Below are 23,645 nucleotides of genomic sequence, written 5' to 3'. Positions count from 1 at the left end.
CCTTTTGAACGCCTTGGCGCTAAGAGGCTCATCTGCTCTGAAGTTTTTAGTAACTCCAGCCTTTTGATTTATTTTATCTCCTGATTTCACACCACGCAGTCCATCCGAGCAGGGAAAAAACCTCGTGTTTCTTGCAGCGCCCCGCCTTTCTTCTCTTTAGATTCGGGCACTCCGTCTGCGTCTCGTGTGTGTGCAATCCCGCCGCGCTTAACCCCACCACAACTTCCTCCGCGCAGTTCCCCCCTTTGATCCATCCCGAGTTCTTGCGATATCCCCGATCCAATACCCAAAATCATATATCAACCAATTCAAGATGGATCGGAAATTAGCGCGTGCGGTGACGGAAAAGAAGCCGGTCCCGGAGATCGACTTCTCGTTACATACGATGGAGGATGGCACTCAGGTGTCGACGAACGAGAGGGTGATTAAAGGTGCGGCTGATGATGCGGTCTTCTACTGACTTGCAATATATGAAAGAGGCGATCGCTAATTGATTATGGTTGGAATGACCAGAGGTGCAAGCGCCGGCTTTAACCACTCCCTCAGACGAATCGTTCTGGTCTCCTGAGGACCCTTCCAAGCCGAATCTCCAGTTCCTCAGACAGCACTTCTATCGGGAAGGCCGTCTTACGGAGGAACAGGCGCTATGGATCATACACGCTGGTACGCAGCTGTTGAAGGCGGAGCCCAACTTGTTGGAAATGGATGCGCCCATTACTGTGTGTGGTGATGTGCACGGACAATATTACGATTTGATGAAGCTGTTCGAAGTTGGCGGCGATCCTTCCGAGACGAGGTATTTGTTCTTGGGTGACTATGTTGACAGAGGTTACTTCAGTATTGAGGTAAGGGTTTTCAAAAAAATTCCGCTGGAGTAGATCTGATTTCTTTTAGTGCGTTCTTTACCTCTGGGCTTTGAAGATCTGGTACCCCAATACGCTCTGGCTATTGCGTGGAAACCACGAGTGCAGACATCTCACAGATTACTTCACTTTCAAACTGGAGTGTAAGCACAAATATAGCGACACTATCTATGAGGCTTGCATTGAATCTTTCTGCTCGTTGCCGCTGGCGGCGGTTATGAACAAGCAATTCCTTTGCATCCACGGAGGTCTCAGTCCGGAACTGCACACCTTGGAGGATATCAAGGCGGTATGTTTGTTGACTCCTGTTATTAACATCATTTTCTAACATTGGCGACAGATCGATCGCTTCAGGGAACCCCCAACTCATGGTCTGATGTGTGATATTCTTTGGGCCGATCCTCTGGAAGAATTCGGACAAGAAAAGACTGGAGAATATTTCATCCACAACAGCGTTCGGGGTTGTTCTTACTTCTTCTCCTACCCAGCTGCATGTGCATTCCTCGAAAAGAATAACCTGCTTTCGATCATTCGAGCACACGAAGCGCAGGATGCCGGATACCGCATGTACAGAAAGACGCGGACGACCGGATTCCCTAGTGTGATGACCATCTTCAGTGCCCCCAACTATCTCGATGTGTACAACAACAAGGCCGCCGTTCTGAAATACGAAAATAATGTAATGAATATCCGCCAGTTCAACTGCACACCTCACCCATACTGGCTGCCTAACTTCATGGACGTGTTCACCTGGTCTCTTCCCTTCGTTGGTGAGAAGATCACCGACATGCTCATTGCCATTCTGAACACCTGCTCCAAGGAGGAACTTGAGGACGACACTCCCACATCTGTATCGCCTACAGGTCCCATGTCCCCGTCTGTTCCCATGGATGTCGAGAGCAGCGAATTCAAGCGCCGTGCAATCAAGAACAAGATTCTTGCCATTGGTCGTCTCTCGCGTGTCTTCCAGGTGTTGCGTGAAGAGTCCGAGAAGGTCACTGAGCTCAAGACAGCGACTGGTGGACGTCTTCCCGCGGGTACTTTGATGCTTGGAGCGGAAGGTATCAAGCAGGCTATCACCAACTTCGAGGATGCTCGTATGGTTGACTTGCAGAACGAGCGTCTACCCCCCTCCCAAGAAGAGGTCTACAAGAAGAGTGAAGAAGACAGACAGAGGGCCCTTGAGCGTGCTCAGCATGAAGCAGACAATGACCAAGGACTGGCCACAGTGGCGAGGCGCATCAGCATGTAAGTTGTGTCTGCAACCCTTTTCTGATTACAGTCGAATGTTCTAACATGTTTCTAGGTCGGCTGGTTCAGGCAGAGGCCGTCGACCGCAGCGAGAAAACCGGGATTCAGTCTGAGGAGGACCTTCATCCCAATAATTTCTACGGCCTGATACAATTACCCTCTCTGGTTTCACGCTTTTCTGCCCACGATGCCATGCTCCAGTACCCAGGTGCTGTTCTACCATTTGTATAGAGATCTACGGGATCCGTCACGTTTGCGACCGCAAGGGAACTCGTTGTCGTTGGAATGGTCCCAGTTCTTAATTCCTGTTGCTTATCTTCTGCGGAGAGGGACTGTCGATAATTGTATTGAATATTGGAGATGTGAAACAGGGAAGAGCATAAGTGTATTTCCTGGGAAGTGGTTTAAGGCGTCCGTGACGTCTCGACCACATGAGTTGATGATCCATACACCATGAATACTTTTTGTTTTGAAGCTTTTATAGTTCCAGCGTGCTGTGACGCCAATTATTCTTATGCCTCTTGGATAAAACCCCCATTCTACCAGTATTGAATAGACCCGGATACCCGATAGTCATAAATAAGCAGTATTTATCTATTTACCTGCGATTCTGTAGATCCAACCAGACATCTACAGTCCGTGGATGCATCGATCGGGGATTTTTCTCCCGCAGCCGCCAAGACCGCAAACCATCCCGAACCCGCCCTTGGAATAATCCATCGCTATCAATCACAACTTTCCACCTCCAACCAACCTCCTTCCGCCATCAATGCCTCCAAAACTGCGCGGGTCGCTTCAGACGAGCCTGTCGCGTCCGTTGAACAGCGGGGGCGTCTTCTACTGCCCATCTTGCACCACCTGGAGGCGAACACTGTCGACGCGCAGCAGCATTGTTCCCCGTCGAAGGCCGTCGTCGTCAAATCTTCCTACACACCGCCCACTCGCAACGTCTGTCGTGAATGCAGCTAGAAATGTACCGCCTAGATTCAAGGAGCTTTATGAGGCGTTGAACCGGGTGGGCGATACAGCAACGGAGCAAGTCAATCTTAGCCGGTTGCAACTTGCATTGCGGGGGTTGGAGTCGGAAGCGCCTCTTATTCGAGTAGCCGGTAGGTGGTCCTATCATATATGTATACTGGAAGCTAGGGATCTTGGACTGACATACTGAGTTGGTAGTGTTGGGATTGAACGATGCCACCGCTGCGCGCAAGCTCGTCCGTTTGCTACTCGCCGACCCATTGAATGCTAGAGAGAACTGGGAGGATGTCTTAGAAGATGTAGACCCATCACGCGGTTTGCTGATACGGTACTAAAACTTGCTATTGTCTCTTTTTATATGCATGCTGATAACTTGACAGATATGGCGAGGTATCACAATCAATTCCGAACGACTTGCTCCCTACGATTTCCGTTCCCTCGCCGGTGTTGAAGAAAGGAAACCTGGAGATTCTGGTTACAAGCTTGGGCGCAGAGGCCAATCCATCAGCCACACAATTTACAGCGGATACATTTCTCGTTCCGACGGTGACTATCCAGACCTCGCATTCTGGACGACACAACGTTGTCCGGTACCCCGTACATAAAAGCATCGTTTGTGGACGTGGTGTGGATGGTCTTTTTGCGTATAGTGGTTTACTTTCTCGGTCGAACCTGAAGAGTGAGGCGCAATCTGTTTACGGGGCCATCGACCTTTCAGTTGGCGATAAAGACCGGGGCAGCGATCGCATATCCTTCGTGGACATCGATAAAGCTGAGCAGGCACTAGAGGTATTCCGTGAATCCGTGCAGAATGCATCTCTCTACGAACGTGGGTGGAGCAGCAGTGGAGTCCAACCTGTTATCGATTGGCTGGCCTCACTGCGGGCCGGTGAAGGTAACTTGGAGCCTTCTCTGCGAACTCTGATTCTTTCTTTGCTCGAAGGCGCAGAGGAGGGTGTACTGGCCAAAGAGGCAAGTGGTATTGAGGAGCAAAACATGGGATTGGTTCCCAGTGACGTGCGCCGGACCATGGACCGGTCTGTTACTGCCTGGGCAGAGAATGCCCACACCGAGCTTCAAGGATCTCTTGAAGAAGGGTTTGCGAGCAGACAGTGGAGAGACCTTGCATGGTGGAAGTTGTTTTGGCATGTCGATGATGTGGGCATGATCACTTCTGAGATCCTGGAGAAGCGCTACCTCCGCCGCGCGGAAAAGGAGGTCATCTGGACCGCAGGCAAGTTTCAGCAGGCGGGCCTGCTTGACGAGCCGCAGAAGAACGCTGCAGATTCAGAAACGAAAGAGCAAGGGGCAGACTCTCCTAAGCAGGATCTACCCTGGCCAACCCAAATTCCCGCGAGCCGTGCGCAACTCCTAGACACAAGTGTGTCTTCTCTGCAATCGCTGGCCCAACGATTGGTGTTTTTCAGCGTATCGACGACATCGTTGACATCCGCTCTCTCAGCTCTCACCTACGTTTCCTTCCCGTCGGCCTCGGTTTATGAAACATGTACTATGGCTGCCGTGGGATTGATCTACTCTTTGCGTGCCCAGCAGAGAAAATGGGATGCTGCCCGTAACTTTTGGGAGGATGAAGTCCGGGAAAATGGACGGATGTCCTTGCTGGAGACAGAAAAAGAGCTGCGCAGAATAGTCCATGAGGGTGGTCGACAAGTCGAGGATATCACCGAGGGAGATGCGCGAGAGACGATCGAAAGAGCGAAGAAAGCTCTGGAGGATGTGCAATAGTACATACCTGCAGTACATGTGTATAATACCGAATACAATGATCAATTGATATCAATTTCTTTTTCCTTATTATTATTCATTTCATCATCGATCCATAATTCATGTAATCTCCACGCTGCCCTCAGGCACACCCTGCCGACTGCGCAATCGCCGCGCAAAGAACTGCATGACGGGCATCATCTCGTCTCTATTCCGGGGCATCCCATCACCCTTTCTCGCATAGCGATGAAGCTCAACAAACTCAAACACCTCCTTGGTCCTGCTTACCGCTCCATCCGGAACAGCAGACGAATCCCTTCCACCGACCAACAATACAGGCGTCCGATTCTTAGACCCCATCTTACTCCCCGATAGAGGATACGGCGCTCCAATCGAGATGACACCACTCAACGCACCAGTATCTTCACCATCTTCTTCTCCCTCCCCCTCCACCCTCACCTTGGGCTGAACCCCCAATTCCCGCGCAGCAACTAAACCCGCCATACCGCCCTGCCCGAACCCCAACATCATCACCTCGCGGAGCCGCCACCCGCACTTCCTCACCAGCACCCCGCGCACCACCTCGTCGACAAGCCCCTTGACCGACCGCGTAAACCCGGCGTCCATGTCGAGCCCGCCCGTGGACGAGTCAAACGACACATCGTCGCCCCAGTGGAATCCGCCCAGGTCGAAGGGGAGAGGCGTCGGGGCTTGCAGTGTGAGGATGAGGGTTTCGGGGAGGTTCAGGGCGCGGGCGAAGGAGGTGAATGCCGCTGCGGAGTCACCTAGGCCATGGAGGAGAATGAGGATGTTGGGGGTTGCTGCTGCTGAAGGTGTAGGAGGGGGAGTGATGGTCAGGGTGAGGTGGGATGGGAAATCTGAGTGGGAGGGGTTTCTTTTGGGCATCTTTTTTTTTCTGTCCCCTTTGTTTAGTTTTGGGTTATACCTTGGCCAGACGTCACTAGGTATAACTAAGTACACAGGGTCCTTTCCTTCAGCAAGGTTGACAGACTCCCAAGCAATTCCGTTCTCTTGGGAATTTCCTCTTCAGGTCGTGGGTGCGTCGAATGACGATATTTCAGTCATGGATGGGTGGTGTGTTGGTTCCAATCGATCGGCAGTGGGGTAAAACTGGGATCGAGGGATCTTCTTTCTTTTTGTGCCCTCCGTGCAACCCTTGCAAAGGAATGTGAAAATGTCGCGGTGAGTCCGAATCAAATCACCAGTAGAATGGCAGTGATGATACGGGAATTGATGATTATCGTGAAAGGTGGAGGTGGGAAGGAAGTTGGAGATGTATTTTATGTATGTACTGTACGGGTATGGTAATATATGTATTAAATAATGCCAGCATCTAGGTAAGGTATGGATGTCTCCTTACATATTCGATAGGAGATGCTGATACTTTGATCTTGCATATATTTAAAATTACCTTTGCAATTTGATGAGATCTCTGCGAATGCTTCATCTAATATCAAAATAATGATTACTGTTTTTGAGTGGCGGTGAGCGATGTTGAGGAAGATGTTCTATTCTGACTCGCTGCGGAGTGAAGAAACTGTATCGTTCTTGCCTGTCAGTTAAGATGAAGATAGCCATGCCCTGATAGTTCAAGATGTCTGCTAGTAATAAAACTGCTATCAGCAAGGATGACAGAATTCTTCAAGCCAAAGCAGTAATCAATCTACCTGGGTACTTCTGTACCTACATAGCTGTCGATGATGTTTATTACTGTAACATGTAATACTATAATTTACAAATAACCCCGAAAGTACCGAATGCATCAGCCACACCTGGGGCAGTAAATGATAGCCAGGCGATCAGTAAATAGTACGGATTATGAAGTCTGAAACACGGAACACAAGAAGCGGAAAGAGTCAAAAAAGGACTCAATCTGGAGCATCTTCTACCGCTATTCTCACCGCTACTTGAACCGCGATGATATTCCCATCCAGTCTTCCAGACAAGGTTGGGTTCCGTCTATAGCAAAGATTAGTATTGCCAAGGCCGCAATAGATCGGAGGTTTTAGCTGAAACTATTCCATCTTGAGATACGTCACTGGGATTATCATTCTCAAACGCCAAGGTGCTAGGTTTCTTCAACTTGGGGATTTTGATTAACATAGTGTACAATGTGGTCTAGTATGATCAGCCATACTGTACATACATAGTAGTGCCTAAATGCCCTAGTCTTCATAGGTTGACATCATAACGGCTGTAATATCACGTGAAGGGTGGCTGAGTGGCTTCGGAAGTGGCGCAAAGCCTCCAGCCCCCTGACCCAGATTCTTCTCGAATAGCATTACGCGATCTTTTCAACGATCTCACATATCGATTGCGCTATTTTATTATTGGAAAAGGACGCAGCCTCAGCTCTCCACTCGTAACTAAAATAGAAATATGGCTGGTACGGTTAACGGTACTTGTGCCGGATTCCTTATCCATGTGCAAATGTACTGTATCACTCAGTATGGCCGTAGGGCCAGCACAAGCATTGGACAAGATGAGCTTGGCGAGGAATTGGTCGGCTGCGTCGGCGATGCGAGGCAATGCCAAGGGGCGCCAAGGCAGCTATTTCTAAGGCTGAGACCCATTTTGTTGGCCGATCCGCAGCTGACCCTTGGGACTTTTACACGTAGCTGTAGACGCATGCCCAGCTGTGGCTCAGCTGGGAATCAACACTCAGGCACCGGTACTTGGAGGTACCTCTTCAGTTGACTTTTACTATACAGAATACTGGTTACCGTTATTACTGTCACTCATACTACTAGGTATGTAATGTCAACGGTCAAAGTACTTGGGGTAGTACTTAGCTACGGAATACTCCGACTCAACCCCAGCTCAGCTCGCCAAATAGTATTGATTGGATCGTGGCTACGAGACGCGTATCCAGCGATTAGCAAATGCCCAGAAAAGCCTAAACGTCATCCGTCTCTCCTCTGTGTTTCGTCCACTCTGGCCCTCGGACTCCATCCTATGCCCCTCCATGCCCCTCTTTGTGGCTCGGCGGAGTCAGGCGGTGCGTATCGTCGCAGCCTGCTGCGATCTTCTCTTTGGATCATCGCCAAACAGTAGTCAACAGCCAACTAGCCATTGCCCAGGGGACCAGGGGCGTTTCCAGAGATTGGTGGGTGCGACTGGCCAGAAATGATGGTACACATGGGGCAGATGAGGGGCATGGAGGGGCAAAGAGGATACGTAGTAGCTCAACATTCGAGGAGCTGAGGCTGGAGCTGAGGAACTTTGTGAACTGGCCTTGTCTGATCGCTGCTTATAAGGTGCTCTGGATCCCCTGCTTGTCTTTTCTTTTTTTTTTTTTCCCTTTCTTCTTCATCAAACTCACTCTCCATCTCTCTACCTTTTTAAAACACTTTTCTTATATCCATATAACCGTTACAATGGCTTGGGGATTCCGTATGTCTCCACCTCACTGTCAAATTTTTCCATATTTTCTCAATAACTTGACAACTAACAACAATCTTAGACGAATCGCACGAGGCTCACGAGCAGGTGTACGGTGAGAAGAAGCACGAGGGCAAGCTGTCCCACGAGCTCATCGCCGGTGCCGCTTCCTTCGAGGCCATGAAGGCCTGGGAGAACCACCAGCGCAAGGAGGGTATGTTTATATCGATATATGTTATATAAGTAACATTGGGTCGATCACGTGACTAACATTGTTGCTCTATAGGCAAGACCGTCAAGCACTCCTTCGCCAAGGAGGCCATCGCCGGTCTCGTCGGCTCTCAGATTGACCGTCTCGCCGAGACCAAGGGCATGGACCAGGTCGACAAGATGAAGGCTCACCACCACGCCAAGAAGAACGCCGAGGAGATGTACGACCAGCACTACGTCCAGGGCCACGGTGCCGAGGAGTACGACCCCAACCGCTACGCCCCTCACGAGAAGTTCCAGCTCCAGCAGTGGTAAACGGTTACCCGAATGTGATGTATATATTTAAATGAATAGAATGAATGCATGAGCTGTCATACACCTGTCGCATTATCCACTGGATCGAGTGTCACTGTACGAGTGTCAAACTGCACTGCTGTAGTGCTGACTAGATGTCGTCGTATTTAGGGATCCAGGGCATTCTGATATGCACGAAAGGTCTTGGCAGGCGGATGCCCAGAGATCAAACATGTAGGAGTTTTGCTATGGCCGCGTAGGGCTACGAAGCACAACATATGTACTCGTAGCGTGTACTCTGCACGCCCTGGCGGAGATCATTGATGCTGTTGACCTCTGCTCTATTATGTACAGGGGTAGACTTCAGGAATCCAAATGATCGTCACAGGAAATGTACAGCATGGCCTTACCTCCTATTCCTTATTTCCTTTTAATAGCCATGGACCGATAAGACTCGTCCAAAAGGCAAAAGCTGGATGTGTCAGCCTTTAAACCATCACCATCCATGGATACCCTCAACTCAACTCAGGATTCTTCCCGCCTGTTTGACAGCCTTGAAAAAGATAATTTCTCCGGCCCAGCCAACCACAACACACAATGAATAACAGTAATAATAATCCTGAATGCAATCTTCAGCCCAACGTGCAAATGAGCTCATCAGCTGGGGCACGTGTTCTGTCTTGGCCTATCAGCAGCCAGTCAGCGCCCAGTGTCTTTGAGTTCACATTGCTTGGCCTGACCAATCACAGCGGCCTATCCGGGCTGCAGGCATGCCAGGACAAGTTCCAGAGGCGGCGCTATCATCTTGGCTGTCATCGACTCTCTTTTTTCGCAAATTATCAGTTAGCAGGGCCGTGGTTGGTACGGTGATTGTCGCAGACATGGGATGTCTATCCCATTTTTTGCTTTTTTGATTTTTTTTCTTTTCTTCTTCTCCCTGTTCTAATTTTTGTGTCTTACCTTTTTCTTTGCTTTTTCTGTGATTGTGGGATGTCCGATCTCCTGTTTGCTGTTGGCTAGCCTTATCCACTGTGATCATCCCGGAAGGGAACTTGTTAGTGAGCTATTTATCAGGAGAGGAGATCAACCCAAAAAGAATGCTTGCAGTCGATCGCGTCTTAAGATGAATTGAAGCTTGGTTTTTATCTTTGAAACTATCATGCCCGTCCGGGTCAACCCGTCCCCAGAATGAAATTCGCCAAGTTTGTTTCTTCCTTCGCGTCTCCTTTCTTCTCTCCCGAGTATACTTGCTGATCGATGATGCTTTGATTTTAGAGAGCTAGAAGAGGAGCTAGTCCCCGAATGGCGCGCAAAGTATCTCGATTACAAGGCATGTGACGTCTTGCCTTTTCCTCTCTCTGTCTTATCTCCCTAACATATTTTCTTTTACTCAGGCTGGAAAGAAGAAGCTCAAGGCCATCACTCGAGCCATTCAGAAAGCCAACAAAAGTCCTCGACATCCTTCACTGCGACAAGATCATGGAATCATCTCGACACAAGATCCGATTGGCTTCTCGCAAAATGAAGCAGATAAGAAACTCGAGGCCAATGATTTAACACACCAAGCCCCTTCGACCCCAGGTAGAACCAGTAGCCGCCCCAGTTCAGGACCCCGTTCGACCCCGATTCAGCGAAGCGAACGACAACCGTTGAGAACACCGGGTTCGCGGTTCTCAGGGAATGCAGGAACCTACGGAAGCATTATTCCATCTCCACAGGGGCAGCATGATGCAGAGTCGGAAGTGGCTACCTTGGAACTCCCGGACCCAGCACTAGATCCTGAAGAGGGATATTCCCACCCAGAGAGAACCGATGTGAATCCTGTTCGAGAAGGTCCTCAATCCCCGTCTCCCGTCCTCTCGCCGCGGTCCACTGTTCCAGATCGGAATGTTAATCGACCTGCACATGAAAGCAAGCCCTCCCTCGCGAGTAGGGGAAGCTTTCACAGTAGTAAAAGGGGACATACTTCATCGGGCCCATCTACGAAGAGGACCTCGCATCTCCTTAAACGAGTCTTTTCCTATACGGGAGAGCCCCCAGAGAAACGTGGACTAGGGGAAAGTTCGTCAGAAATTGAACGTCGACAGGATGAATTCTTCGTCTTTTTGGATAACGAGCTATCGAAGATCGAGTCGTTTTACAAAACCAAGGAAGAGGAAGCTACACAGCGGTTACGGACCCTCCGTCAGCAGCTGCACATCATGCGGGATCAACGAACGCAGCAGGTCTTGGGTGCTCAGAAGATATTGCGCAAGAACAACACCGACTCACAACAGGCAAGTGGTTTTGGCCCATTCAACCCCTTCGGCCTGAAGGATGCTTTTATAGGACGGAACCGGTTTGGGAAAAACTCCGAGGCATTGGCGCAGATGGCACCTCCAAATACGGCTGGTACACAGGGGCGGGATGAAGAAGCGACCGTCAGTCGCAGGGACTTTGCACGCCGACCAGATGATACTCAGTACACCGAGGTGTCTTATCGCACTGCCAAGAAGAAGCTGAAGCATGCGCTGCAAGAGTTCTACCGCGGCGTAGAGTTACTGAAGGCCTATGCGTACCTCAATCGAACCGCTTTCCGGAAGATCAACAAGAAGTACGACAAGGTTGTCAATGCTCGTCCTACTATGAGGTACATGTCGGACAAGGTCAACCAAGCATGGTTTGTAAACAGTGAACTTGCAGACAACCTGATGGCCTCAGCGGAAGACCTATACTCTCGCTATTTCGAACGTGGTAACCGAAAGCTTGCAGTTTCGAAACTACGACGCACCTCCAAGAAGGCAGGCGACCACTCTCCCAGTACTTTCCGCTGCGGCCTTTTGTTGATGGCTGGTCTTTTATTTGGTATTCAAGCTTTGGTCTTCGCTGGGGATCGTCTGAATGATTCCGAAGGTGTAATAAAAACACATACTAGTTATTTACTTCAGGTGAGTTGCTTATATCGATGTTTGCTATCTTCTCGTCAGATTGGACTAACCAGAGTAGCTTTATGCCGGTTATTTCCTTGTTGTTTTCCATTTCTTTCTCTTCGCTTTGGTTTGCATGGTTTGGACGAACAGTAAAATAAATCATGTGTTCATCTTTGAATTCGATACTCGGCATGCATTAGATTGGCGTCAATTATTAGAGGTATGGTCCATTTCTCTGCCCCAGCTCCTGGTTCGCACCTGACATCGGACAGTTCCCTAGCGCTTTCTTCTTTTTACTGGGCCTGTTCATGTGGCTTAACTTCTATCTATCGGTCAACGACATGTATATCTACTGGCCGGTCATCCTTATCGGCTTAACCGTCATTGTCCTTTTCCTGCCTGCTCGCGTACTTTATCATCGAAGCCGCCAATGGTGGGCATATTCCAATGTATGTTGTCCCAATGCTGATAAATCGAACGAATGCTAATGGAATAGTGGCGTTTGGTGCTTGCGGGACTCTACCCGGTCGAGTTCCGTGACTTCTTTCTTGGAGACATGTACTGCTCCCAAACATATGCTATGGGGGTGAGTCAATTTGCAGGTTATTGTAAATGGATGGCGCTAACACTTTCCAGAACATTGAGCTATTCTTCTGTCTATATGCGAGATCCTGGAATGACCCCCCTCAGTGCAACTCATCTCATTCCAGGCTTTTGGGGTTCTTCATGTGTCTCCCGGCTATCTGGCGAGCGTTTCAATGTCTCCGACGATATGCGGATACAAAGAACGTATTTCCCCATCTGGCTAATTTTGGAAAGTATATATTTAGCGTTCTCTACTATATGACTCTGAGCATGTATCGCATTGAGAGAATGACTCGGTTCCAAGCACCATTCATTACCTTCGCCTTGTTGAATGCGGTCTACGTTTCTGTGTGGGACCTTGCTATGGATTGGAGTTTGGGCAACCCTTATGCCAAACATCCACTTTTGCGTGACGTTCTAGCCTTCCGCAGGGCGTGGGTTTACTATGTCGCCATGGTGATTGACGTGATTATACGTTTCAATTGGATCTTCTATGCCATCTTTGCCCATGACATACAGCACTCCCAGGTGCTGAGTTTCGCGGTTTCCTTCTCGGAGATATGTCGAAGAGGTGTCTGGACAGTATTCCGAGTGGAGAATGAGCACTGTACCAACGTGCTCCTTTTCCGAGCATCAAGAGATGTACCTCTGCCGTATGAAGTCCCCAAGCCGGGTACTGAATCCGGCCATCCCTCAGTGGATTTGCCGCCTCAAGACCAACAAGGTCTTACTCCCTTTCTTGGGCCAACCGATATTGAACACGGGGCACAAACACCACCGACCCCAGGCACAGTCGCTCGTGCTCGCGGCCAAATCTCGCGTGTTGGAACAATTGTGGCTACCGCGCACGCACAGGACTTTCAACGGAAAAAGCGCCCTGACCAAATTCCTGGGGCTGCTGTGCAACATGATACGGAACGGAGTCCCGATGAAACAAGCGAAGAAGAAGAGGAAGCGGATTCAGGCGATTCCAGACACGATACCGACGATGACAGTACCGCGGCGGCGATTCGCCGTCGCACCTCGCATGTTCGAATCAGCGAAGAATCCGATCATCCCTATGAGTAAAGGAATGCGACCAGGATTTTTGCTTTATCGGTTTTCATTCTATTTTAATCTTCTCCTTCGCAATTTGCATGGCCATCTTTCTTACCATTTATTCGGTGATGCGGATTTCTTGTTCTTGGATTTACTTGTTGCATTTTGAAGAGACTTTGGATAATGTTTATTGCTTTCTACTTAAGTATATATATACTTCTTTTGGCGCACACTAAGCTATATACCATGGTACCACTTAATGATAGGATTTATAAATTCACAAGTTTCAAATATATACAATTTCCTGCCCGGATTCCATTTGCGCAAACACGTCTCCTTGTTATAATCTGGGGCTATAACACGTGACTTGAACCGACGTCACATGCCTGGAAGCTGCGCCTCCGCCCCATCTCCTTGTCATCTTCATCCTCAACATTCTCATCAACTCTGAGATTGTTGATATCTGCATGTTGATAGTTTCGTGCAGAATATAATCGCAGGATGGCCGCAAACACAAAGTACGAGCCAGCTCCCCAGCGGGACTCCTTCGAGGAGGGGCCGGCTTACTCCCAACCCCCGCCGTCTTATCAGGCAGCGCCGGAGTTCTCAAGCGCGCCTCGCAGCGAAGGCGACAACGTCCCTGATGACTTCAAGGTGTGTATCTAGATATGGAGTTGTTCTGATTGCGATTTGATGCTGACCAACGATAGTTTGGTGGTACTATTGCGGAGGCTACTCTGCCGATCCGTATGCAGTTCATTCGCAAAGTTTATGCGATCCTGTAAGTAGTCGATTCAGCCAGATGTTCATAAGAGATGGAAGGTTAATATTCTCGATGCGATCTGCAGAACTGTTCAGTTGCTCCTTACAACCGCCATGAGCTCCATCTCTTTCTTTAGCGAAAGCTACCGCCACTGGATCCAGGCCAACTTCTGGCTGATGTTGGTGTCCGTCTTTGGTGCTCTGGGTTTCATGCTTGTGACATACTGGAAGCGCAAGAGCTATCCGACCAACCTGCTGTTCCTTACTGGCTTCACCGTCCTTGAAGCCTATGCCATTAGCGTGGCCACGTCCTTCTACGACGCTCGCATCGTGGTGCAGGCGCTCTTCCTGACCTTGGGTATCTTCGTAGCACTCACGCTGTTTGCGTGCCAGACCAAGTACGACTTCACAAACTGGATGCCCTACCTGTTTGGTGGACTCTGGTTCTTGATCCTGTTCGGTTTCATGGCCGCCTTCTTCCCCAGGAACAGCGCAGTTGAACTTGGCTTTGGTGCAATCGGGGCTCTGATCTTCTCTGGATACATTCTGGTGGATACCCAGTTGATTATGCGTCACTACCACGTTGAGGAAGAGATCGCTGCCTCTATTTCGCTCTACCTGGACATTCTCAACCTTTTTTTGTCCATTCTGCGAATTCTGAACAACCAGAACAACAATTAGGGTTTTACTCGACGGTACTTGGTAAAGCAAAGCCTACGTCCAGATAAACCGACAGACTGTACCATTTCTACTTGGCGAGAATTAACTTGGTCAGGTCAATGCTACGCTATAGTATTTGGCCTTCAAGATAATTCGGATAGCTATCATCACCACTAATTCTATTTGACATTATGCTTAATAGGGCACTTTATTTCCTTATTCGGTCTGCAGGTAATTCAATTTCGTTAGCAGAACAGAACATTCACATCCGTGCTCATATAGTTATGGCTTATCGTTATAACACAATAATACAATTATTCCAAACTCGATCACTCATGTCGACTGGTCCAACCTCTTACTGGTTAAATGAAACTCCCAGCCAAGCATCTCGGCTACATAGAACCTCGGATATTGGCTCCATCTCAATTTCTTTTCGGGTCGAATACGAGGTGATGGACAGAGCGGAAGACTTGGCAGCATCCACTGCCACCGCCCCATCAATGGCGATGTATGAATAGCAACCTTTGAACATATGGGACATTCCATTTGTAGTTAATTGTCGGGTCCATGCTCGTAAGGCTGGAGAAATTTTAGTCTTGCAGGAAGATAAATACTCAGTCGATCACTCGAATTTCAACCCTACATTCTATATCTACACTACACACTTAACATGAACTGAACAAACCATGAAGCTATCACCATCCACAACCCTCCTCTCCCTCTTCCTCCTAACCACAACCCCCACCCAAACGTACGCCTCCTCCATCACCCTCGACACAACCCGCACAAACCAAGGCCCCCTCACAACAGCCTTCTCACCACCGCCCTCATGCACCGAAACCCGCACCCGGAATTACATGGATTTCTGGCCCAAGCTGGAAGTCGGCTGTGAGGGGCCCGCGGGGAATGAATGCTGCCCCGGGGGTTGGAGGTCAAATGTATATTTTAGTCCTGGGATGTGTCCGACGGGGTATAAGGGGTGTACGTTGGCGACGGGGAAGCAGAGGAGGGAGACGACGAATTTGTGTTGTCCGACGTATGTATTTTCTTTCTTTTTTTTTTCTCCATTCAGGTACTAGGGTTTATTTATGGTTGTGTAAATTTGCTGATGTGGATGAAGGGACTTTGACTGCGCAACCCGCATAGATGCAGATTGTAAACAATCGCTCAATACGCGATCCACAATCACATATACCGATTCCGGAACGGTCACCTCGAGACGAATCTATGCTGTGACGGCCACGCCTATTCAGATCCGATTCCGAGCCGCCGAGTCCACGATCGTGCCTGTGCCGACGGAATCGTTTAACCTGCCCCGGGGATATTTGCTTACGAAGGAGAAGGTGGGGATTGGGATTGGGGTACCTGTTGCAGTTGGGCTTATCACGGCTGTTTTGTGGTACTTTTGCTGTTTTAAAAAGAAGCAGAGGAGACGTGGTGAGGAGGTTCAGGGGGATGGGGTTCCGTTGCGCGATGAGAATGCTTCTTCTGCTTCTGGGGATGATGATGCTCCGCCTCCTTATCCTGGACCGAAGAGGTAGATATTGTCTGCTTTGTATGGTTCAAACTCATCAAATGACTTATAGATAGTGTATATGTAACTGTTCAGATACCCAATATTCACATCGGCATAATGAAAGTAACCTGTGAAGTCTTGGCCTTGTTCAAAGCATCAAATAATCCCGTCGTAATATAAGTTACGAAAATTCAACAAAGAATAAAGACAGTCTGCATATAATGGAAAAAGGCAGAAATAAAAAATATCTGAATGTAAGGATGCAGTATGTAATAAGCAATTTATCCAAAACAAGAAAACCCCCAAACGCCTTGCAATGATATAGAAGATAGCTCAGTGTAACAATGAATGAGCTCTGCTCTATGAATCCAATGAAAGAATAATAAATGAATAAAAACAGAAATGTGTAATAAAGTTGTATAGTAACAGAGAAGACCGAAGTCAAGGGTTTATGACTCTATGGCAAGGGGAAAAGAAAAGAGTGGAGTCACTTCAAACCGTGGGTTTCAAATCCCAATTAATGAGAAGCAGTGAAGAAAATATTGGTGGTCAAAGAAACGACCATGACTATAACTCCGTATACGACAAGCCCAAGACTGAGCTTCCGCAATACGGTCTTGCGCCAATGACGGTTGCCGTAGCGCAGAATACCACTGTCTGTAAGGTTGTCGTGGTCATAATCATTATTATCGTCATCGTCGGAGATAATTTCATCAATCGCTTCATCGTCCTCTTTCATGAGTCGTTGATGGGTAGGGGAATCGGGCGAAGAAATCTTGTAATAGAACAAACCCGGCAGAATGAAACTGATGCTGGTACTTCCGGTACTTCCAACGTACGCAAGCACAGCTTCCAAGGAGGACACAGTCATAGCAACAATGTAGCTCAGAACAAGGATGGTTGTTGTGATGACCGAAAAACGCATGTCACTCATTGGCTCTGGAGTTCGGCTAGCCCTCGGCCCCAGGAGAGGGTGACTGTGAGGCGAGTTCTCATTGCCATTGGGAGACTTGGGTCTCCAGCGCAGCACTGCATCGACAGAAGCCCTGCAGGGGTGACACTGCAGGGGATAAGAGAACATCACAAGCATGACGATGGCCGCACGTCCAATCGTGGCCCAGAGTCCAGGAGGGTACATCCCGACGATATTTCCGCCAATGCTGTTTCCAAAAGAAAGATAACCGGTAATTGCAACTAATATGTAAGTTGCGGCAGAACTTCCAATACTAGCAAAGACGACACCGGTAGTTCTGAAATGACTATTGTTGCTGATTTCGTTCAAAATCGAAAACATCTGCCACCATTAGAATCTCATGATGAGTGAGAGGGCCAGAGAGCATACATTCTGATGGCACGTGAATGCAAATACAATAACGGGAAGACTGCTGAGGGTAGGAATCGGGCCTGCCCAGTGAATCACACGAATCGGCCCTCGGCCAGTCTTAGTATCCCCAATCACAAAGTTATAAACGACCAAGACGACCAAGTAAGCCATCGAGACCAAAGCTGCAATGCTTGTGTATTTAAGAGAGTCTAGACGTCGGAGGTAAGCGAGAGGGATGATGATTAACCTAGTATATCGTTAGCATGCGAAAGTCTGCCAATCCAATCTTGATGACACGAACATGAATGCTGTAACCCAGAAATGCCGGTCAATAAGAAATTCGTATTCCGGAGTGCCGCCAATAAAGCCCTGGATCACTCCCGGCATCAAATCCCCAATGATAATCAGGTAACTTATGCCAACTCCAAAACATTTGATCGCAATAGCGGCATCGAAGATCACAGCGGCATTGGGGTATGTAAGCTGCGACAGGGCAAAGAACGAAGCAGTTCCCCTCTCCAGATATTGTGCACATCGCGTCTGCAGATAAAGACCAAATCCAGCCATTGCACCGGACCATAAAACCACGCAGACACCAAGAACGATTCCCATTTGTGAGATAGCAAGAGGCATCGCAAGTACACCGGCACCGATAACTAACGAACCAACGTTTCAGAAGTTGTTCTGAATCCTTATCGAAAATCGAGACTCACTGGTATTGACCAGGTTAATAACACTGCTGACCCAGCTGGCCTGGCCATGGAATCCGCTGCTTCGCTTTCCCCTAACTCCGCGTCTAAGATAGATGGATGGCTTGTCAGCATCAAGACAGTAATGATATAAACGCAGAAAGAAAATTGAAGATTCTAAATACCTCCGCGATGCATTTCGAGATCCCTCGGGGCCGACCCCGATGGTCGCTTCGTCGTCCAACATGGTTGCGGAGATGATGGCGATACGGTGAAGTTGATAAGGATGGGTGGCCACACGACCTTAATTAAGATGGAGAGAAAAAGCTCTTATCGACCCTCTGGAGCTGCAGCGGGCAAATCAACCATAGCGACCCGTACCCAGCAAAAGAAGCAAAATGGCAGATGGGCAAAGGGAAAGTAGACGAGAGAAGGAAAGAATTGATAAGATGAAGTTGGAGGGAGGAGTCGAGGGAAATCCTCCCGACAAGGCGGTGCAGGTGCCAATCGGAGGCGGAGTTGCAACGGCCCCAAGCCCAGAATAATCCCTAGCTGCAATTTATCTTCCTGTTGTCTCACTCCTGCGACACCTGGCGTTTATTCTATCTTTGGTCTTTCTTGGCTTTAAAGTGCTCATTAAATTCATTATCCTAATCTACTACAGTTTAGATGCCCCCCATCCCTTCTGCGATAGCAAGCCAACGGCTTCATCTTCGACAGTCTTCATGTCCGACGCAGTGCCTCCAGGTCTTCCTATGGGCCCGGGGTCATTGAATGCATTAACAGGACGCACTGTCTTGGATACCTCAAGCACCGTGCCTCCGGTGACTGGATACTGAGGTCCCTTGCCTGTCTTGTCGCCAATGATCTCGCTAACCTTCTCCTGTTGTACGAGAGCCAGCATCACCTCGGCCACTTCCTCAGCAGTTACCCATTCGTCGCTGCTGTCAATCATCTTCAGTTTCTCCGGATGGTCGGTCCACAAAGGTGTCTTGATAATGCCAGGGGCCACGGCAGTCACGCGAATCCCAAACTCCTTATCGAGTCTGGCCAACGATCGCACGAGACCGCTGATGGCGTGTTTGGTGGCCACGTATATCGGAGCAGCAAATCCAGGGGCTTGGCCTGCAACACTGGATATGTGGACGATATGTTTGGGTTTCTGGTTGCTACGATATTTGAGGAAATGGGAAATGGCGAGTTGAGTGGTGCGGATCGGGTGAGTGATGTTAATGTCAACCAGGGCATAACGACCCCCAGTCGGTGAGTCTCGACTTGCTGGATGACCAGGAGGACGCCAGAAATTGGTCCAGTGCTTTAAGAATTAGCAAATAGATGCTCTTTAGCAGTGCATTGCCTATGCGGTGAAATCATACCGGTTCGTAGATGCCAGCACCCGGGCATACAATGTCAATCTCGCCGAATTCCCTCTCTGCGACTTCAAACATTCTCTCTAGCTGCTTCCAATCGATGACGTTCGTTTCCTGGAAAATAGCACGGGGAGAGGTTGAATGCTTGTCCACAATTGCCTTTGCCTCGGGGCGAAGGGCAAGGTCAGCAATAAGGACATTGCACCCATTTTCCAGAAGAAGTTGGGCAAAGGCCAGGTTAATTCCTATATTGTCTTCTTAGAAACACTGCCTGGGGATAACTGCGGGGTGCATACAAGCTAGCTGCTACATACCTGAACCAGCGCCGGTCACGATTGCGGACTTTCCTTGTACAGAGAGAGCCATGGTGGAAGATAGACAGTTCTGTAGTGGTCACTAGAAGCAGGGGGAAGGTAGAAGGCGTTCATCTCGGCTATATATACGAAGGATATCTCCTAGCTATGCTGTGCTACAGGCTTCGGGGTCTCATTACCCGCTGTTAGGATACTGAGGGGATTCGCGGAGTGCCCATTACCCCGAGGGCAGGTTTGCCGAGCGCAGAAGGAAACCCGAGTCAGTATAAATCGACGCAAACCGCTGTGATTCTTCTGCAGACGATCACAAGACGTGCTGGGCGTTAATAATGGGGCTTCTCTTTGCTTCTTTTTTTGATAAAATGAACCAATTGACTTCTAGCCCAGGCCAACTCATCACCACCGCTTGGCATGGCGGCATCTCGGCCTACAAGATCACGACGATGGACGGTTCGAGTAATATCCCGAACTGGGATCCGATGGAGTTGGGGTAAAGGTGCTTCTCTTTCCCCACGGTGTTAGTGGAGCATTCAAAAGCCCACTTTCCTTGCGGTGGATGTGATATTCATCCAGGATCACTGAAAAAGAACTGGATTAGTTAACTGTAACCGCTGCTGTGTGACACAGCCCACAGGTTTATCCACCACGACGCAGATTTATGCTCTTTTATCTCAAATTTGTGTACGACATTCCAACATAACATGTCTAGCATGTCTTGATCAAATGATAATTATGATTGAACATTCCCAGTGTCGTTTCAAGTGGAAGCAGTGCAGTGACATTATTATATGGTAAAAGATCACCTATATGATTAATTTATAGCAAACTGACAAGCACAGATGTCATAAAGCATTTAAGTAAGACTGTAATAACTTTAAGAGTCGCCAATGAAATATGTCTAGAGTTGAAAGGCTCTAGAAGTTGTTTGAATGTCATTAAAATGGAACACGCCATGTTCCCATCTGAAAGAGAAATACTTAGCAGAGCTTCGCGTGGCAAATAATCACCTTAAAGAGTGACTGCAAAACCATAAGCGCATATTTTGTGCAATCAATAGATGAGCGGTTCAAGGACAAGCAAAAGTTTAATAAGTGCCAGGTGTTCCAACAGACCTTATATCCCCCGTCATCAGCTCGCCTAGACCTCGAGGTGTCCAGTCAGCCAAAGAGAACGGTTCGATATAAGTTTCCAGTGCCCGTCATGTTGGACTGCCATCGGAACCTTCTCTTCGTCATCTGCAGCGACTTTTTTCGAATAGATTTGAGCGGGTATTGATGGTTCTTTGAGACGAGGCCTATATCGAGGTCATTTTCGTCTTCCAGACCCAGTTTCCTGGAATCTGTGCTTCTCATGATTGCTGTTCCATCATGATACCATGTTTAATGTCACAGCATTTGGTTTCAAAAGCATATGCCCCTAGGAACGGTCAGCAAGGTTGTCCTTTGCTGTTAGTGGAAAGAAAACAACCAGACCTTCTAGCTTAGACTATTCCAACTTATTTTCAAACATAAGGATAGTATTTGAGAATGTAATAAACTTGTACCACTATTTGGCATTGTAGATATTATCGAGAGCCCGTAATACAAGCATGGCTAGCCTTATATGGACGGATGCTAAGTATTCTTAGAAGTACAGCCGCCCATCCACAACGAAACCATCATCTACTCCATTATTACACTTGACAGCGCATTATTCAATCACCGGTGTCTCTATGCTCTCACCGGTCATCATTTATACTGTAGACTGTCCAGGGACAAGGTTTTCTCTCCAGTGCTTTGACTCCCGCCATAGTATCATGTAGAAATATAAATAGAGAACCACAACCTTACCCACGTCGCCATCATTTCTTACTCGAATGTTCTTCCCAAACCCTGGGTCCCTCCAATTTTCATTTATCCCTCACTATTTCCTACTATTTTCTATTATTTCGTCACCAATGGCAAAGATGCTGATGTCAACTGTCGGCAACTCTCAACAAGGGAGCGGGAGACTACCATATTAGGCAACCGGGCCGCCTTCTGCTTCTGGCCTTCCCGACGCCTTCTCCGCAAATGTACTTCTTTGGCGACCAACTCAACAGCGCATATAAAGCCCCAGAAACCCCGGTCTCTGGGGCTAGAGAAACTAAAGGATTTTCAATCTAATTCCTTACAATATGGCTATGTCACGATTGCTTTCAAAATCGGCCGTTCGTGCCGCATCTACCTCCACTGCTTCCTCTCAGATGACCAAGGCGGCGGGTGACATTTCCTCCGTCTTCCCCAGTTTGCGACCAGACTACAAGCCCGAGCCTTTGCCGCCGCGGTTTAAGGAGTTGAAGCTCAGATTCTTTGAGAAGAATGAAAAGGCATTGACCCAGAGCTGGAAGAGATTGTTGGAGAGTTTGGAGGAAGAAGTACACAAGATTAAGGCAAAAGGAAGCGATGTATGTTTTTTCGCTGGAAGACCCTCTCTTTATTTCATGAGCGATATACTAACTTTTGCAGATTATTCCTTCTGTCAATTACTCAGATGTCGTCGCTGGCAAGGTGCCTGACGAGCTCCTCGCCGAAATCCGTCACCGTGGCACTGTGGTTGTCCGAAACGCCGTGCACCGAGATCAAGCTCTCGAGTGGAAAGAAAGAATCAGGGACTATGCTTCTGCCAACAAGGAACGTGTCAAGGCCTTCCCACCAGAGTCTCCTGCGGTCTACGAGCTGTACTGGACCCCTTCGCAGACAGAGGCCCGCGCCCATCCCGGCGTGGTCGGCACACAAAACTTCCTACAAACATTGTGGCATTCGTCCGATCCCAGCAGTCAGATCTCCACAAGAAACCCGGTCTCCTACTCGGACCGCCTCCGTATTAGAGACCCGGGTGATGCAAAATTCACTCTTGGTCCCCATATCGATGGTGGATCATTAGAGCGCTGGGAAGACCCCGAGTACTCGAATGTGTACAGCAAGATCTTCGAAGGCAAGTGGGAAGAATACGATCCTTGGGATGCTAAGCACCGCCTCAAGGCTAAGATGGACATGTACAACGGCGCTGGAGCATGCTCCATGCTGAGATTCTTCCAAGGCTGGCTTTCCATGTCCGATACGGGCCCGGGTGAGGGGTCGTTGCATGTATGCCCCATGGTCAACCACAGCACAGCCTATACCATCCTTCGACCATTCTTTGATCCGAAGACTCAAGAGCCTAACCTGGATGCTACCTTCCCGGGCTCTGTTCCTGGTGCCTGTCAAGAATACAACCCCGTCACCCACCCACATCTCGACCTGGAGTCGACGATGGTGCCCGTCCCCAAGGTTGAGCCTGGTGACTTCGTGGCCTGGCACTGCGACTCACTGCACTCCGTGGACAAGGAACACAGAGGCAAGACAGATTCGAGTGTCCTCTACATCCCCGCAACCCCTCTGTGCGAGATGAATGTGGACTACCTCATCAAGCAGCGGGAGGCGGCTCTTGCTTACTCTCCCCCATGGGACTTCCCCGGTGCCGGTGGCCCCGGTGAGAAGGGTTTCAAGGGCGCAGTTGACTGGAACTCTGTCAACCCTGAAGGCTTGCGGGCCATGGGTATGGGAGACAAGCCCTGGGAGATCACTGAAGATATGAGCGAGGGAGAGAAAAAGGCCGTTGAGATTGCCAACAAGACATGCTTTGGCGCATAAATGTAACTAGACCGTGTGTATCATAGCATTGGAATTTGGAGTTTTGGGATGATTTCAAACAGATAAAGCATCATTCATTCATACATTCATTCAATCCATCGA

At 48.8% G+C, this 23,645-nt stretch overlaps 10 protein-coding genes across 10 annotated transcripts; 7 read left to right on the top strand and 3 right to left on the bottom strand.

The window, feature by feature from the left end:
* Window positions 1-313: 313 nt before the first annotated feature.
* ASPWEDRAFT_102085 (serine/threonine-protein phosphatase 2B catalytic subunit) lies at window positions 314-2,115 on the top strand (the record flags this gene model as incomplete). Its single annotated transcript, XM_040827448.1, has 4 exons — window positions 314-431; window positions 514-845; window positions 895-1,152; window positions 1,204-2,115. The coding sequence occupies 4 exons, from the start codon at window positions 314-316 to the stop codon at window positions 2,113-2,115; spliced, it is 1,620 nt and encodes a 539-aa protein (XP_040695391.1).
* Window positions 2,116-2,883: 768 nt separating this feature from the next.
* On the top strand, window positions 2,884-4,838 carry ASPWEDRAFT_48229 (uncharacterized protein; the record flags this gene model as incomplete). Its single annotated transcript, XM_040837078.1, has 3 exons — window positions 2,884-3,223; window positions 3,291-3,420; window positions 3,473-4,838. 3 exons carry the CDS (start codon window positions 2,884-2,886, stop codon window positions 4,836-4,838), a joined length of 1,836 nt encoding a protein of 611 aa, XP_040695390.1.
* Window positions 4,839-4,887: 49 nt separating this feature from the next.
* Window positions 4,888-6,105, bottom strand: ASPWEDRAFT_283810 (alpha/beta hydrolase). Its single transcript, XM_040833127.1, has 2 exons — window positions 5,790-6,105; window positions 4,888-5,733 (listed from the first exon to the last, which is right to left on the bottom strand). The coding sequence occupies exon 2, from the start codon at window positions 5,721-5,723 to the stop codon at window positions 4,938-4,940; it is 786 nt and encodes a 261-aa protein (XP_040695389.1). The 5' UTR covers window positions 5,724-5,733; window positions 5,790-6,105; the 3' UTR covers window positions 4,888-4,937.
* A 1,949-nt stretch (window positions 6,106-8,054) lies between these two features.
* On the top strand, window positions 8,055-9,032 carry ASPWEDRAFT_283469 (DUF3759 domain-containing protein). Its single transcript, XM_040833124.1, has 3 exons — window positions 8,055-8,231; window positions 8,302-8,433; window positions 8,506-9,032. The coding sequence occupies exons 1-3, from the start codon at window positions 8,216-8,218 to the stop codon at window positions 8,742-8,744; spliced, it is 387 nt and encodes a 128-aa protein (XP_040695388.1). The 5' UTR covers window positions 8,055-8,215; the 3' UTR covers window positions 8,745-9,032.
* Window positions 9,033-9,367: 335 nt separating this feature from the next.
* ASPWEDRAFT_35315 (uncharacterized protein) lies at window positions 9,368-10,196 on the bottom strand. Its single transcript, XM_040834200.1, has 2 exons — window positions 10,120-10,196; window positions 9,368-10,055 (listed from the first exon to the last, which is right to left on the bottom strand). Exon 2 carries the CDS (start codon window positions 9,760-9,762, stop codon window positions 9,445-9,447), a length of 318 nt encoding a protein of 105 aa, XP_040695387.1. The 5' UTR covers window positions 9,763-10,055; window positions 10,120-10,196; the 3' UTR covers window positions 9,368-9,444.
* Window positions 9,912-13,285, top strand: ASPWEDRAFT_167718 (SPX and EXS domain-containing protein; the record flags this gene model as incomplete). Its single annotated transcript, XM_040830193.1, has 6 exons — window positions 9,912-9,925; window positions 9,999-10,062; window positions 10,118-11,650; window positions 11,905-12,081; window positions 12,129-12,218; window positions 12,269-13,285. The coding sequence occupies 6 exons, from the start codon at window positions 9,912-9,914 to the stop codon at window positions 13,283-13,285; spliced, it is 2,895 nt and encodes a 964-aa protein (XP_040695386.1).
* Window positions 13,286-13,756: 471 nt separating this feature from the next.
* ASPWEDRAFT_99581 (Bax inhibitor-1 family protein) lies at window positions 13,757-14,698 on the top strand (the record flags this gene model as incomplete). Its single annotated transcript, XM_040839672.1, has 3 exons — window positions 13,757-13,909; window positions 13,966-14,036; window positions 14,104-14,698. 3 exons carry the CDS (start codon window positions 13,757-13,759, stop codon window positions 14,696-14,698), a joined length of 819 nt encoding a protein of 272 aa, XP_040695385.1.
* Window positions 14,699-15,363: 665 nt separating this feature from the next.
* Window positions 15,364-16,218, top strand: ASPWEDRAFT_167716 (uncharacterized protein; the record flags this gene model as incomplete). The annotated part of the gene is made up of 2 exons (XM_040830192.1): window positions 15,364-15,713; window positions 15,798-16,218. The coding sequence occupies 2 exons, from the start codon at window positions 15,364-15,366 to the stop codon at window positions 16,216-16,218; spliced, it is 771 nt and encodes a 256-aa protein (XP_040695384.1).
* A 492-nt stretch (window positions 16,219-16,710) lies between these two features.
* On the bottom strand, window positions 16,711-19,942 carry ASPWEDRAFT_48224 (uncharacterized protein; the record flags this gene model as incomplete). Its single annotated transcript, XM_040837077.1, has 7 exons — window positions 16,711-17,487; window positions 17,536-17,764; window positions 17,819-18,173; window positions 18,231-18,330; window positions 18,910-19,521; window positions 19,583-19,821; window positions 19,891-19,942. 7 exons carry the CDS (start codon window positions 19,940-19,942, stop codon window positions 16,711-16,713), a joined length of 2,364 nt encoding a protein of 787 aa, XP_040695383.1.
* A 2,172-nt stretch (window positions 19,943-22,114) lies between these two features.
* On the top strand, window positions 22,115-23,543 carry ASPWEDRAFT_100252 (DUF1479 domain-containing protein; the record flags this gene model as incomplete). The annotated part of the gene is made up of 2 exons (XM_040827291.1): window positions 22,115-22,315; window positions 22,377-23,543. 2 exons carry the CDS (start codon window positions 22,115-22,117, stop codon window positions 23,541-23,543), a joined length of 1,368 nt encoding a protein of 455 aa, XP_040695382.1.
* Between the last annotated feature and the right edge of the window lie 102 nt (window positions 23,544-23,645).

Source organism: Aspergillus wentii (assembly GCF_001890725.1).
Source record: "Aspergillus wentii DTO 134E9 unplaced genomic scaffold ASPWEscaffold_1, whole genome shotgun sequence".
NCBI lineage: Eukaryota > Fungi > Ascomycota > Eurotiomycetes > Eurotiales > Aspergillaceae > Aspergillus > Aspergillus wentii.
The sequence above is the reverse complement of the archived record's forward strand: the minus strand, read 5'-3'. Positions and strand labels throughout refer to the sequence as shown.